At 43.5% G+C, this 16,608-nt stretch overlaps 1 protein-coding gene across 3 annotated transcripts in view; it reads right to left on the reverse strand.

The window, feature by feature from the left end:
- The window catches only part of LOC112261885 (low density lipoprotein receptor adapter protein 1-B-like), a 74,764-nt gene that overhangs the window by 29,000 nt on the left and 29,156 nt on the right, over window positions 1-16,608 (reverse strand). For all 3 annotated transcript variants that reach the window (XM_042330066.1, XM_024437512.2, XM_042330065.1), the window contains exons 2-5: window positions 8,461-8,603; window positions 6,583-6,695; window positions 5,187-5,301; window positions 4,669-4,741 (exon numbers count right to left, since the gene is read on the reverse strand). In XM_042330066.1, the coding sequence (XP_042186000.1) occupies window positions 4,669-4,741; window positions 5,187-5,301; window positions 6,583-6,695; window positions 8,461-8,603 (444 nt within the window). The remainder of the gene's footprint in view (window positions 1-4,668; window positions 4,742-5,186; window positions 5,302-6,582; window positions 6,696-8,460; window positions 8,604-16,608) is intronic.

A 16,608-nucleotide genomic window follows, 5' to 3' on the forward strand; every position in this document is an offset into this window, starting at 1 on the left:
CCCTGGATTTCTGCATAAATTGGTCATAACATTTGGTCTGATCATCATCTAAGTCACAACAATAGACAAACACAGTCTGCGCTTAAACTAATACCACACAAACATTTCTACATATTCATGTCTTTTGAACACACCGTGTAAACATTCACAGTGTAATGTGGAAAAAGTATGTGAACCCTTGGATTTAAGAACTGCTTGATCCTCCTCTGGCAGCAATAACCTCAACCAAACATTTTCTGTAGTTGTGGATCAGACCTGCACAACCGTCAGGAGGAATTATGGACCATTCATCTTTACAAAACGGTTTCAGTTCAGCAATATTCTTAGGATGTCTGGGGTGATCCGCTCTCGAGGTCATGCCATAGCATTTTAAAAATCGGGTTGAGGTCAGGACTCTGATTGGGCCACTCCAGAAGGCATATTTTCTTCTGTTGAAGCCATTCTGTTGTTGATTTACTTCTGTGTTTTGGGCCGTTGTCCTGTTGCATCACCCAACTTCTTTTGAGCTTCAATTGGCAGACAAATAGCCTTAATTTTTCCGACGATGATAGCAAGCTTTCCAGGCCCTGAGGCAGCCCCAAACCATGACGTTACTACCATACCATACTTTACAGTTGGGATGAGGTTGATGTTGGTGTGCTGTGCCTTTTTTCCCCCATACATAGTGTTGTGTGTTCCTTCCAAACAACTCAACTGTAGCTTCATCAGTCCACAGAAATATTTTGCAGAAGCGCTGTGGAACAGGTGCTCTTTTTCCAGGTGCTCTTTTGCGAACTTCAGACGTGCAGCAATGTCTTTTTGGACAGCAGTGGCTTGTTCCGTGGTGTCCTCCCATGAACATCATTCTTGTTTAGTGTTTTACGTATTGTAGACCCGTCAACAGAGATGTTAGCATGTTCCAGAGATTTCTGATAGCCTTTAGCTGACACTAGAGTTCTTCATAACCTCATAAACCACTCCGCACTGTGCTCTTGCAGTCATCTTTGCAGGACGGCCACTCCTAGGGAGAGTAGCAACAGTGCTGAACTTTCTCCATTTACAGACAATTGGTCTTACCATGGACTGATGAACATCATGGCTTTTAGAGATACATTTCTAACCCTTTCCAGCTTTATGCAAGTCAACAATTCTTAATCTTAGGTCTTCTGAGATCTTTTTTGTTCGAGGCATGGTACACATCAGGCAATGCTTCTTGTGAATAGCAAAGAATAGAGTGTTTTTTGGAGGGCAGGGCAGCTCTAACCAACATCTACAGTGTCGTCTCATTGATTAGACTCCAGGTTAGCTGACTCCTGACTCCAATTAGCTTTTGGAAAAGTCATTAGCCTAGGGGTTCACATACTTATTCCAACCTACACTGTGAATGTTTAAATGCTGTATTCAATATAGACAAGAAAAATACAAACATTTTGTGTTACTAGTTTAAATCAAATCAAATTTTATTTGTCACATACACATGGTTAGCAGATGTTAATGCGAGTGTAGCGAAATGCTTGTGCTTCTAGTTCCGACAATGCAGTAATAACCAACAAGTAATCTAACTAACAATTCCAAAACTACTGTCTTATACACAGTGTAAGGGGTTAAAGAATATGTACATAAGGATATATGAATGAGTGATGGTACAGAGCAGCATAGGCAAGATACAGTAGATGGTATCGAGTACAGTATATACATTTAAGAACACTGTTTGTCTATTGTGGTGACTAAGATGAAGAACAGATGAAATTTTATGACAAATGTATGTAGAAAACCAGGTAATTCCAAAGGGTTCACATACTTTTTCTTGCCACTGTAGTTCGTTGATTAGATAACAGCCATCAGATGAATGAAAGTAAAGTCACGCAGGTGTGGCGGTAATACAGTGGTGAAGAGAGAGAAATACTGACACACTTAGAGAATACCCCCAGGAGTTCTCATTTACATAGAAGTCATACATGCAGTAGATGACAGACATGTTCTGCGAAAACCATGCATGGGTGTTTGACACCTTCCTAAAATAGCACTTTCAATGCGCGCACACACACACACACACACACACACACACACACACACACACACACACACACACACACACACACACACACACACACACACACACACACACACACACACACACACACACACACACACACACACACACACACACACACACACAAATTTAAAAAATACTTAAATTAAACAACATACCTCGTAAATAATTTATGTACTAGAAACAAATATTTCCACTCCGTTTGAAGGAGTAGGCTTCACTATCTCATTGGTGACTTCCATCTCTCCCACTTCTGCCTCATGTTCTCACAGCCCACAGTGAAAACAGGGCAGATTTACTCAAACCAACCTAGGCTACGACTCGCTGAACTCCTGTCATTAAACATAACAAATCAAATTTGTCACATACGCAGAATACAACCTTACAAGCCCAACCAACAACGCAGTTAAGAAAAATAGCTAAAGAAAATAAGAAATAAAAGTAACAAATAATTAAAGAGCAGCAGAAAATAACAACAGTGAGGCTATATACAGGGGGTACCGGTACAGAGTCAATGTCCAGGAGCACCGGTTAGTTGAGGTAAGATGTACATGTAAGGGGGGAGGGGGCAATGCAAACAGTTTGGGTAGCCATTTGACTAGATGTTCAGGAGTCTTATGGCTTGGGGGTAGAAGCTGTTTAGAAGCTTCTTGGATCTAGACTTGGCGATCCGGTACTGCTTGCCATGCGGTAGCAGAGAGAACAGTCTATGACTAGGGTGGCTGGAGTCTTTGACAATGTTTTGGGGCCTTCCTCTGACAGCCCCCGGTATAGAGGTCCTGGATGGCAGGAAGCTTGGACCCAAAGATGTACTGGGCGGTAGCACTACCCTTTGTAGTGCCTTGCGGTTGGAGGCTTAGCAGTTGCCATACCAGGCAGTGATGCAACCCATCAGGATGCTCTCGATGGTGCAGCTGTAGAACGTTTTGAGGGTCTGAGGACCTTTTCAAATCTTTTCAGTCTTCTGAAGGGCAATAGGTTTTGTCATGCCCACTTCACCACTGTTTGTGTGCTTGAACCATTTTAGTTTGTTGGTGATGTGGACGCCAAGGAGCTCTAAACCTGCTCCACTACAGCCCGTCGATGAGAATGGGGGTATGCTCGGTCCTCTTTTTCCTGTAGTCCACAATCATATCCTTTGTCTTGATCAGGAGAGGTTGTTGTTATTGCGCCACACGGTCAGGTCTCCGACCTCCTCCCTATAGGCTGTCTCGTCGTTGATCAAGCCTACCACTGTTGTGTCATCTGCAAACTTAATGATGGTTTTGGAGTCGTGCCTGGCCGTGCAGTCATGAGTGAACTGGCAGTACAAGAGGGGACTGAGCATGCACCCAAGGGGCCCCAGTGTTGAGGATCAGCGTGGCCGATGTGCTGTTACCTATCCTTACCACCTGGGGACGGCCCGTCAGGAAGTCCAGGATCCAGTTGCAGAGGGAGGTGTTTAGTCCCAGGGTCCTTAGCTTAGTGATGAGCTTTGAGGGCACTATGGTGTTGAACGCTGAACTGTAGTCTATGAATAGCATTCTCACATAGGTGTTCCTTTTGTCCAGGTGTGAAAGGGCAGTGTGGAGTGCAATAGAGATTTTATCATCTGTGGATCTGTTAGGGCGGTATGCAAATCGGAGTTGGTTTCTGGGATAATGGTGTTGATGTGAGCCATGACCAGCCTTTCAAAGCATTTCATGGCTACAGACGTGAGTGCTACGGGTCGGTAGTCATTTAGGAAGGTTACCTTAGTGTTCTTAGGCACAGGGACTATGGTGGTCTGCTTGAACCATGTTGGTATTACAGACTCAGACAGAGAGAGGTTGAAAATGTCAGTGAAGACCCTTGCCAGTTGGTCAGCACATGCTCGGAGTACACGTCCTGGTAATCCGTCTGGCCCTGCTGCCTTGTGAATGTTGACCCGTTTAAAAGGTCTTCAATGCCATCGGAAGAAGCCTGGAACATATTCCAGTCTGTGCTAGCAAAACAGTCCAGTTATTTAGCATCTACTTCATCTGACCACTTTTTATTGACCGAGTCACTGGTGGTTCCTGCTTTAATTTTTGATTGTAAGCAGGAATCAGGAGGATAGAATTATGATCAGATTTGCCAAATGGAGGGCGAGGGAGAGCTTTGTACGCATCTATGTGTGTAGAGTGAAGGTGGTCGAGAGTTTTTTCCCTCTGGTTGCACATTTAACATAACAGCCTTTAACCAGAGTAATCTGCCCTTAATAAAGTGGGTTTACTGAACTAAGCCAGGTTCTCATTTCTGGCCTGGTTGTGCCAACAGAGGCAATGTTTTAATCAAATGTGGACCTTCCTGTTGGGGAGATAACTATTTCACACGCCTCTGAGTGGTCAGGGCCACGTACTATGTGGCAATTGATGTTGCCACATAGTACAGGAGCTATGGTGGGATTGAGAAACTCCACTTGATTGTCCCTCATGCAGCTGTTGCAGAGAATAGCTACATGCATTGCATGTGAACAGGAGAGAATGAAGTGTGTACTGAAAGAGAAGGGGCAACATGGTGAAAGAATGAAAGAGTAGGGGGGAAGGAAAGGGAGAGAGGAGGATAAGAACGGTTATGCTCAAAGAATATCAGTCAGCCGTCACACTTCTCTAGTCGTCCAGGGTGAACATGCCTACCTTCTTTGGCGGCCTGCCAGAACTCAAACGCCACTCTGAAGGCCTGGGCCACTGTTAACGTCACTGCCTGGGCCTGGGGGGGAAGACAGAGACACAGAGACAGAGAGACAGAGAGACAGAGAGACAGAGAGACAGAGAGACAGAGAGACAGAGAGACAGAGAGAGAGACAGAGAGAGAGACAGAGAGAGAGAGGCAGGGGGAGATAAACACAATAAGTATGACAAACAAGATGTTGGCTAAGTGTTTTAAGAGGGGGGAAGAAAATCCATTGATGACGGATGAGAGCAGAACTAGGGCCTACTTGACGAAGGAACATTAACCTAGGTGTCGTTCCCTACTGCGCAGTCCAACTTCTCCTTTTCATTACAAGTTGTTTCATGCAGCTGGGAGGAAGTGTGGCCTTTGGACCAGAGCTAAATTAACAAGGGGAAGGAAAGAGGGAGTGGCACAATCATTCACAATCCCCCCTTGGAGGGAGACTATTTGAAAGAGGGCCCACAGGCACGCACGGACTCACCACCTTCCTCTTGGTGCAGAGGTAGGCGTGGCACTCCAGAGTTTCATTCTGTTGGCTCTGGGCGATGTAGGCAAACACTTTGTCGTGCATCTTGTCTGCTGTGCAGTAGGATATCCTGAGGCGGGGGATCACAGAGAGACAAACTAGTTTGAATAAAAACCTAAAAATCTAAGAGACACCGCGGATCAGACAAGGCTATCACACAACTTCATCTTCACTGAGCCTTTAAGCACACTACAATCAGATTTAGACCTTTAAATCTTTCATTTCCACATCAAATAAACCCAACACATTCCACACAGATTCCGCCCACACACTATAGCGTGCGGGTGGAGAGCCACTGAAAAGATCCAGGCGAAGAGTTTTAACTTGAGGACATTATCTGTAGTTGATCCACAGCGTACCATGGCTCCATTCGTGTCAGCCATAAAGACTGATGCCTGCTGTGTCCGCCCAGTCCACCTGGGCCTGTGGTGTTTTAGCATTATTGGATTGGACCTGGACTCTTAACTACAGTTCTTCTACAGTTCTGCTCTTTCTCTAACGCTGTCCCCTGGAACATGCTCTGTTCTGCAGATGTTCAGAGAAATGACATCATTGGTGATATCGTCACCCCAAGACCTGATTGACAGGTGGTTTGGCCAGTCGGATGGGGACCAAGAGAAGAGGGATGACAGACATAATGAATGACCATCTGCCCTCCCTGTTCCTTTCCACACCAGTACACTGCTGCTCAAACTGTCAACATCACTGCAGAGATCAAATGTCTAGTTTACTAATAACTCAGTGATATAAAAATGCAACGTGTAAAAGGATTCTCCTATAAAAGCCGGATAGTTGGATAGTTAGTGCTTCAGTATGATGGAGAGTTGAGCGATGTGGTTGTGATTCTGCCAACCCCTCTGTCACTGAGAGAGTAATCCAAGTTCTGGCCTTGAGACCCAGTTAAAACTCCACTTCTCATAAATGTGGAATGTTAGACAAGTGATTGAAGTTTGACCTAAGCAGTTACAAGTCACACTCTGTTTTTGAAAGGTGAAATTGAGGGTGTGTGTTGTGCTTGCGCATGTGTGCTATCGTTCGTTCCCATTTGTCAGTATTCCCACCCCAGGTGAGGGCTCAGACACACAGATGTTGTAGAGGCCTCTTGAGGGAGAGGAGATCACCGCAAATCCCAACACTTTTAGGCTCAACGTGATAGATGAGATGGTCTTGGAAGGGAAGGGAGATTCTGGTGGGGGAAAAAAATAGTTTTTTGCAAGTAAAAAAAATTCTGAACTTGGCCTGATAGAATTTCACATTTCAGCTGCTCACAACCAGAGCATGAGTATATCTTCTTCTCCATTAGTGAAAAGCAAAGAGAGAGAGAAACAAAGAGGGAGACATGAGCACTAACCTGTATATGGAGATGTTCTCAATCAGCTGGTTAGAGGCGTAGTCGTAGAGAATTATTCCTCGAGGGGACACCTTTAATGTCACTTTCTGGAGTTTCTTGCCACTGGCTTTGGCCTAGAAAGACAGACAATATTAAATATTTAAAATCAACTAATGCAATCAAACATTTGCGACACATGCCAGTGTGCAAATCTGTGCTAAAGGTACATATCTAGATTGTCTATTTACATTTCTGCTACCTCCTCCAGTGCTGACACAGAACTTGTCCAAAACACAGCCTTGACACCAGCAGGCATTAATCAAACCTACACGCCCTAGCCTAAACACACTTCCCTCAGAGAAACAAAACACAGCCTTGACACCAGCAGGCATTAATCAAACCTACACGCCCTAGCCTAAACACACTTCCCTCAGAGAAACAAAACACAGCCTTGACACCAGCAGGCATTAATCAAACCTACAAACACCCTAGCCATAAACACACTTCCCTCAGAGAAACAAAACACAGCCTTGACACCAGCAGGCATTAATCAAACCTACACGCCCTAGCCTAAACACACTTCCCTCAGAGAAACAAAACACAGCCTTGACACCAGCAGGCATTAATCAAACCTACACGCCCTAGCCTAAACACACTTCCCTCAGAGAAACAAAACACAGCCTTGACACCAGCAGGCATTAATCAAACCTACACGCCCTAGCCTAAACACACTTCCCTCAGAGAAACAAAACACAGCCTTGACACCAGCAGGCATTAATCAAACCTACACGCCCTAGCCTAAACACACTTCCCTCAGAGAAACAAAACACAGCCTTGACACCAGCAGGCATTAATCAAACCTACACGCCCTAGCCTAAACACACTTCCCTCAGAGAAACAAAACACAGCATTGACACCAGCAGGCATTAATCAAACCTACACGCCCTAGCCTAAACACACTTCCCTCAGAGAAACAAAACACAGCCTTGACACCAGCAGGCATTAATCAAACCTACACGCCCTAGCCTAAACACACTTCCCTCAGAGAAACAAACACATGATTCGGAAAACCCTGGGGGACGATAACAGCTTTCTAGCTACAATGATACTGGAGAAACAGATCTATTAGACAACTTCATACTATAGTCTGAAGGGATGCATCCAGACCCCTCAGCTGCTAATGATATCCCTAACACACAGAGTCAAGACAAGCAGCTTGTTAGAGTTCTATAACACACAAACACCACTCAGGTGCTTAACAATGTCGACAGAGAGCCTTGGGCAGAGCAATCAACAACAGAGCTTGTTTACACCCGGAAAGGAGAAGGACAGCAGTAGAAAGACTCAAGGCAGTCATCTAAGCCATTCTCTAAAATCCTGCTTTCAACCAGTCAATACAATAAGTATTGGGTCCAAAACAACACTACCTAGTGTATTAACTGTCAGGACCTTGTTTTAGTCTGGTCAGGGTGGCGACAGAGAGCAGCAGAGTGAGTCACCTATGAGACTCTGTCCTGTGTGCCCTGGGTTTGATCAGCGTTCCCTAATTCAATTAGCGTGGAGCCTTTCTCTTACTGTATAATAACCCTGGCCAAAGCAACACACAGATGCATCAGTACTAATTGCATCAGTACTAATCAAATGAAGGCTACAACTTAATGGGAAAATAAATGGGACTGTTTTATTCTGTGGTGGTATGGGTATTAAAATATAAGGAGTAGATCACAATCCACTGTATGTTTGGGAAAATTGTCAAAAGGGCCTTTAAAGGTCAGGGAATCTATATAGAATGGAGTTTGCATTTTGAGGGGTTGGTGTGCACAACTCCTTGGGAGAGAATGAGTGGGAGTATAGAAGTGTGTGTGTGTGTTTGTGTGTGTGTGTGTGTGTGTTGCTGACCGTGGCAACAATCCTCTTGACGGCGGCTGCGGAGAGCTCCTCTCCTTTGGGCTGCTCCACCAGCGTGACGCCCAGGTACTTGAGCTGGAACACCATGCCCTCCAGCAGGGTCTCCCGTGTGTCTGTCCAGTTCTCTGGCAGCTCTATGGAGAGGAAAGAGGACACAGGTGAGAAGAGACAGGTACAGGGGACATACAGGTGACAGGTCAGACTGATGGCCCAGCGTTCTTCCATCTAGAAACAGACGGTAGGCATATTTCTGACATTAGTTTATGATTAAAGTTTTAGGTCATTTAATTTGCTTCACCAGTTTCTGTGTAACATCCTCCAAAGGCCATTAAACTGTACTCTGGTTGTGTGTGACCATTCCTTAGATTGGGGGGGAAGCAGACTTTCTCAGACCAAGGTTTATCATACTAACCACGTTTCCATCCTCAGTTTATATGCGAGTAAAGTCATACCAATTTTATAAATGCCGACAGAATTTGTTCGTTCGACATGGTGGGATCTTTTAGTGTCGGTAAAATGAATTATGAGATAAATGTTAGTGAAAACACTTTTATGCGCAAATATTGATATAATAACCGTCATATCGCAATGATATGGTGTGCGGTCCTCCAACTCAGGAAACCATGCAGTTTATTAGGCTACAGAATAAATAAGTTATGTTGTTATACAACAGGTGGTTTGGAATTCCCATTTTTAGAGCCTATCCTTACCTAGCAATGCACTACCACAACTAGCCTTAGCACCTGTAACTCGTCATGGATGATTTTAAAGTTACTTTAGATTTGTTTTCTCCACTAACATGTGAAGAATGGTGCCAACAAGAAGGAAGAAATTAAACAAGAAGAGCACGTGGACCAGCAACCTGAGCCTAACATTAACATTAGACATGCAGGAATCAGTAGGGCAGTGAAGTTTTTTCTGGAATGGCTGTCAGAAAAGGGGATTAACTGGTAACCTGTTGTATAAAAGCAATAAAACACCAGAGTCCATGTCAAAACACCCTCGTGTATTATTGCTGAAATGAACTCCACAGGGTGGTGAAAGTGCACTGTGATGAGCTTGATGCTCCTTTCCAATAAATAGAGGGTCTTATTCTGTTGACATGATAATTGAATAAAAAGATTCTCGCTCTTATCCATAATAATCTTATCATGTAAACTAGCCTACCCACACTATCTGCGAGCTGTTGGCTACAGCGCACATGCCAAGACTGGAGTAGGCATATTTTAGGGCCAGTATACCAGTATCGCAATATTTTTTTAATGGCAAATATGAAAACACAAAGCAGACCACACTCTTTGGTCCTTTAAAAACCTGCTGTATGTTAAATATTATGTGCTATAGATTGGAAATAAATAAATGTGACTCTGGATGACAACATTATGTTGATTTTCAACATTAAGGCTGTTTTTATAAATAAGTCAAATCTGCTTTGTGTTTTGCTTCCTTGCCACGATACTAACAGACCTAGCACATTGGCTATTTAACGCAACAGCTTTTGTGGTAAAACTATTGGTAGAGTTGAAAATGCGATGGAAACACTTATTGAACATTAGAGTTTTATTCTGTACATGATAACTTAAGCGAAAAAGTACATTTCGTGTGCACTAGTCATCATGCACTGATCTGTATCCGCAACAAGTCAATTTGGTGGAATCACCACTGTTGGGAAAATGCACATATTTTCTTAATGCAGATTCTTGAATATTTATATATTCAAGAATGCATGAAAATCTGTCACCAATTCAATGGAAACCTAGCTTCAGCCTTTGGACAGTCACCTTAAAATGTGAAAATCTGCCAAACCAGGCATCTATCCAAATGCAGCAGGACAAACGTTGGTACATGCAGGGAAGGGATTGGCACATCAAGAGCTTTTGTGTCTGCTCTATTAAAACATTATCAAAACAGTAAGAATCAGATACATTTTGTCAGAAAGCTGCTCTCCCTACATAACCGTTCCTTCAAAAAGTTCATTTGTAATTCTATTAGTGTTCCTTGTTATTGTAGGTTCTCCTCCGGTCTATGAAACAATGACATTCAATTAATCTAATATTGTAATATTATGAGATGAATAGGAGCCCTGCCATTTCATTTCTTGAGCCTTTTAACTCCAGAATACGCTGTGAGCAGCTCAAGGGCTCTCTCCCTCGATCTCTGTATAAGGCCAGATTGACTAAATGCCTCAGGCTCAGGACAGAACAACAGTTAGAGCTGGGCAACGCAGAGGACTACTATTACCTATAGCCAACTACCCCTCTCCCATGAGACCTCAGTCTCAGCCAAGGCCATGAGGGATCACTGCATATATTAAGTTATTCAATTCTTGTATCTGAGCTCCTAGAGTGTGCGGCTCTCCTTTCATTTCAGGGATCACTGCAATAGAGGAACACAAACGAATATGCACAGACATGCACACAATCCTCTACATAGCTGCGATTGACATATCAGGCTTCTTATTCAGAGTGCCTTAAGCACCATGTTTAAATACACTGACTTAATGATTTTTGTTACAGGCTTAGAACTGAAAGGCTGGCCAGTACACTGAAATAGCCTAATTCATGTTTCAGAGACGAATGACGAATGACAAAGGTTGTTTTGGACTGCGTTTATTATAAAAACAAATGTTTAATCTTCATACTGCACTTCCTTCCTGAAAACATAAAACATAAAAAAGGTCTGTATCAAAAAAGAAAATGGTAGAAACTTACACTCGATAGTGACACAGACATTTGGAAGGGAAGAGATGACATACACACAGCTAGGATTACAACAGCTAGGATCTCCAAGGACTGGGATGCTCCCCCACACACACCCTCCAACACCTCAAACCTTTTATTGACTCGTTGCTCTTAAGAGGAGCATTCACAAGCATCAGGGTGCTCATTTCTGTTAGACCACCATGAGACATGGCCACCTGCCCCCTTGCCACTGCTCATTTCTTGGGAGGTCTCTGGTGGTCAGTGATATATGTTGACCTCAGGGTCATCTAGATGGAAGATCCTGTCTTCACAGCAGCCGTGGTCTTACAGAGACATTCAGCCAACTGCAAAGGTTACTACTGTAGGTTAAAATCATGCTCGGAGCATCAAAGGTAAACCCATGGATTGGATTCCATGTAGGCTATTCTTCACTGCAAAAGGTTAAGATTCTTATGCTTTCACCCTATGGAGCCACAGTCATATTCTACCAATGTAAAATGCCTGAGGTCTAGCTTGCTACTTTGCTTGCATTTCAGAACCAAAATCTACCCATCGAAGGCCACACTCAAGGACACTGGTTTGAAAAGTGCAACAACGTGACTTCCCTTTAAAACCTAACAAGGAGTTGAAACTAGAAACAAACATTTTCAAATAGGGAATCTATAATTTTCATCTCTCCCCACCCTTGGCAACCAGCCTTCAGTAAACACAGGCTTTGTCCATTCCAACCTCCTCAATCCATCCATCCTTCTCCATTTTATACAAAGTAGTACTGTGCACCTCCCATAGTCTTTTCTTGACTTGGTGACTGTGAAGAAACCTCTGGTGGCGTATGCATGGGTGTCCAAGCTGTGTGCTAGTAGCTTCTTAGGGCTGAGATCCCGCTAACGGGATCGATACAACAGCCAGTGAAAGTGCAGGGCGCCAAATTAAAAACAACAGAAATCCCATAATTAAAATTCCTCAAACATAGAAGTATTTCACACCATTTTAAAGATACACTTCTTGTTAATCCCACCACAGTGTCCGATTTCAAATAGGCTTTGCGGCGAAAGCACCACAAACGATTATGTTAGGTCAAAGCCAAGTTACAGAAAAACACAGCTATTTTTCCAGCCAAAGAGAGTCACAAAAATCAGAAATAGCGATATAATGAATCCCTAACCTTTGATGATCTTCATCAGATGACACTCACGTTACACAATACATTTGTTTTGTTCAATAAAGTTCATATTTATATAAAAAAATCTCAGTATACATTGGCGCGTTGTTCAGTAGTTCCAAAAACATCCGATGATTTTGCAGAGAGCCACATCAATTTACAGAAATTCTCATAATAAATGTTGATGAAAATACAAGTGTTATGCATAGAACTCTTTGTGGCACCACACAACTGAACAGTAGCACAGGTGTGACAAAACTAGGGCCTGTAGGACCTGCCTTGTTGATAGTGTTGTTAAAAAGGCAGATCAGCGCTTAGCTACTGTTGAATCAATATGTTTTGACCATGACATTTTACAATCCAGGGTTACTCCAAGCAGTTCAGTCACCTCAACCCACTCAACTTCCAAATTATTTATTACCACATTTAGTTGAGGTTTAGGGTCCCAAATACAATGCTTTTAGTTTATGAAATATTTACAGTACATTCGGAAAGTATTCAGACCCCTTCCCTTTCTCCACATTTTGTTACAGCCTTATTCTAAAATGGATTAAATGCACATTGTTTCCTCCTCAATCTACACACAATACCCATAATAACGCAAAAACAAGTAAAAATATTTTGCAAATTTAAAAAACAAATACCTTATTTACATAAGAATTCAGACCCTTTGCTACAGTGCCTTGCGAAAGTATTCGGCCCCGCAAAGTTCAAGGGGGCCGAATACTTTCGCAAGGCACTGTATAAGACTTGAAATTGAGCTCAGGTGCATCCTGTTTCCATTGATCATCCTTAAGATGTTTCTACAACTTGACTGGAGTCCACTTGTGGTAAATTCAATTGATTGGACATGATTTGGAAAGGCACACACCTGTCTATATAAAGTCCCACAGTTGACAGTGCAAAAACCAAGCCATGAGGTCAAAGGAGTTCCAAGACAGGATTGTGTCAAGGCACAGATCTGGCGAAGGGTGCCAAAAGAATTCTGCAGCATTACCGGTCCCCAAGAACACAGTGGCCTCCATCATTCTTAAATGGAAGAAGTTTGGAACCACCAAGACTCTTCCTAGAGCTGGCTGCCCAGCCAAACTGAATAAACAGGGGAGAAGCGCCTTGATCAGGGAGGTGACCAAGAACCCGATGGTCACTCTGACAGTGCTCCTCTGTGGAGATGGGAGAACCTTCCAGAAGGACAACCAGCTCTGCAGCACTCCACCAACCAGGCCTTTATGGTAGAGTGGCCAGACGGAAGCCAGTCCTCAGTAAAATGCACAACATCCGGCTTGGAGTTTGCCAAAGTCACCTAAAAGGACTCAGACCATGAGAAAAAATATGCTCTGGTTTGATGAAACCAAGACTGAACTCTTTGGCCTGAATGCCAAGCATCACATCTGGAGGAAACCTGGCACCTTCACTACAGCGAAGCATGGTGTTGGCAGCATCATGCTGTGGGGATGTTTTTCCAGTGGCAGGGACTGGGAGACTAGGATCGAGGGAAGGATGAATGGAACAAAGTACAGAGTGATCCTTTGATGAAAACCTGCTCCAGAGCGCTCAGGACGTTAGACTGGGGGGGACAATGACCCTAGGCACGCAGCCAAGACAACACAGGAGTGGCTTCGGGACAAGTCTCTGAAGTGGCCCAACCAGAGCCCAGAATTGAACCCGATCGAACATCTCTGGATAGACCGGAAAATAGCTGTGCGGCAACACTCCCCATGCAACCTGACCTTGAGAAGAATGGAAGAAACTCCCCAAATACAGATATGCCAAGCTTATAGCATCATACCCAATACAAGGCTGTAATCGCTGCCAAAAGGTGCTTCAACAAAATACTGAGTAAAGCCGTCTGAATACTTATGTAATTATGATTATTTTTAATTTTTAATAAAATTGCAAAAACCGTGCCGTGCTTGTTGAATGTCCTTCCCTAGAAGCGTGCTGAAAGTCTTGTCAATTTGTTTACATTAAAATAGCATTGTACCTTGATCGGACCACAAAGGTCTTAAAAGCTATAGTACCCGAAAGGGCATCAAGCCGTCTGAAATTACAAGCATCTGCATACATTAGACACTTTACTTTTCCCTCCAGGGGCATTTCCTCCATTCTTTTATCTCAACACACGTGTACTGCGTGGTTCACTGAGACCAATCCCTACTAGAGGCTGTGGGGTTGACAATAGTTCACTCTAAATACAGAGCCTCAGTGTAATCCTTTCTCCTTGTCCCCTCCCCCCTCCCGCTCTCTCAGAACCATAAATATACATGGCTGTGCTCTTTCGCTTCTTCCATCCCTCCCCTCACACTCTCTCCTTACTTCTTAAAGAAAACCACAGGAGTGGCTGAGATAAGCAGGGCAAAAGATAATATACTCCAGCAAAATTATATACCACAAAGTGAAAACATTTTCATGCTATTTTCATGCCCAAAAGCAATTTAGTGATGGAGGGAGGGCCAATTCTCCACATGCCAATTACTCCTGAAATAGCTACATTAAAGTACATTCACCCTTTGAAGCCAAACTCAAATGTCTATGAGAGAGGGGTAGTCTATTCTAAGAGTGCTGCTTCGTATGGATAATAATCCATTTCCATATTGTAACAGAGCGCCACATTCTCATTCTTCTCCTCTTGCTGCCCAGGAGAGGTTATTAGCTCACACTTCAAAGGCTGCCTATGCTGGCTGGACCACAGCGCTGCCTGTAACTGAGTGCTGGACGCTGGAACACTGCTGCACACACGGCCCAGGCCGTTTGTCGCTGCCAGAGGACCACAGCTGCTCCCAGAACAGGGGGCGTAAGTATGGTCGACCCAGCCCGTGATCTTCAAGCCAAGCCTGGATAACGAAACGGTAGAGAGGTGTGTGTGTGTGTGTGTGTGTGGAGGCGACTCTGACTGAGGCACTGGAGGGACAGTGTTGTTGTTATTGACCAAATACTTATTTTCCACCATAATTTGCAAATAAATTCATTAAAAATCCTACAATGTGATTTCCTGGATTTCTTTTCTCATTTTGTCTGTCATAGTTTAAGTGTACCTATGATGAAAATTACAGGCCTCTCATCTTTTTAAGTGGGAGAACTTGCACAATTGGTGGCTGACTAAATACTTTTTTGCCCCACTGTACATTCCTGTAGGTATATTTCTGTTTGAGGTAATACAACATATGCCCCTCTATAAATAAAAGACAAGGCCCTTTTTAAAAATCCCATTATCAGGCACCACCATCATGAATTAACAATGAGACAGTTACAGGAATACAGAATCTCCTTTAATGTATAGACATTCTCCAAACAGTAGACTCTATAAACCACAGTCAGTCTATGTCATAGCTGTGAGAAGTGTGATCCAATTCCAGTGTCTTCTGTCACAGCAGATAGAATGGTGCATCCCTCAGAGCTGTGGCAGTGAGAGGTGTCAGACTAATCCTGCAGAGAGACAGAGAGAGCAGTCTGCTCCACAGCCCTCTAATCAAACAAGCTGTGAGGAGCCCACTGACACACTGCCGTGCTGATACACCACCACCAGTCCTCTGCTTCTCCTCTCCTCCTCGATCAGACCAGTCTTAACACATCAGTCACAAAGGAAGGGAGGGAGGAGGGAAACAAATAAACCCTACTACCTTCCTCCTCCCTTCTTTCTCTCCATCCGTCAGTGTTCTACCTCATCTGAACCCAGAATAGTTTCAGGGGACTGTGCCTAGTGAAAATGACCTTATTTGGCCCCCCACTGTCTTATTGTGTCTTATGGTGAAGTGTCGGGTAGCTGTATCGTGGGAAGATGGCAGCAGTGAGATAAAACCAGTGATCGGCTCTGAATATCAAACAGATGTGCCAGCGGCTACAAACTGTCTCCTAGACTACCGGTAGGCAAGAGTGTTAGCCGGTAATTGATTGACAGTGAATGGACATTCTGCCCATCTGAGGTCTCTCAGTACTAGTGGGAAGCAGGGTTCATTTGGTCAAAAATAACTATGGCAACAAAAAAAATAAAAACACTTGTCAACCTATTTTTCCTGACTAAAACTATGACAATAAGGAGACACATTTGAAAAAAATGATAACTATTACAAATGACTTTTAATTTTAGTCTATGAAATTTTTACAACAAGAACATTTGACATGAAGCTCCTTATCATTGGTTTCGTCCAATCAATCCATACAAACCTCTTTTTGTCAGAATTGAAAATGTTCAGTTCTGTGGTTGATTGAGCTGAACTGCCCAGCTCTCCCACACAGCACCCAGGCGGTCACTTCCGTCACTAGTCAATCTTTTGA

This window comes from Oncorhynchus tshawytscha, linkage group LG11 (genome assembly GCF_018296145.1).
Source record: "Oncorhynchus tshawytscha isolate Ot180627B linkage group LG11, Otsh_v2.0, whole genome shotgun sequence".
NCBI lineage: Eukaryota > Metazoa > Chordata > Actinopteri > Salmoniformes > Salmonidae > Oncorhynchus > Oncorhynchus tshawytscha.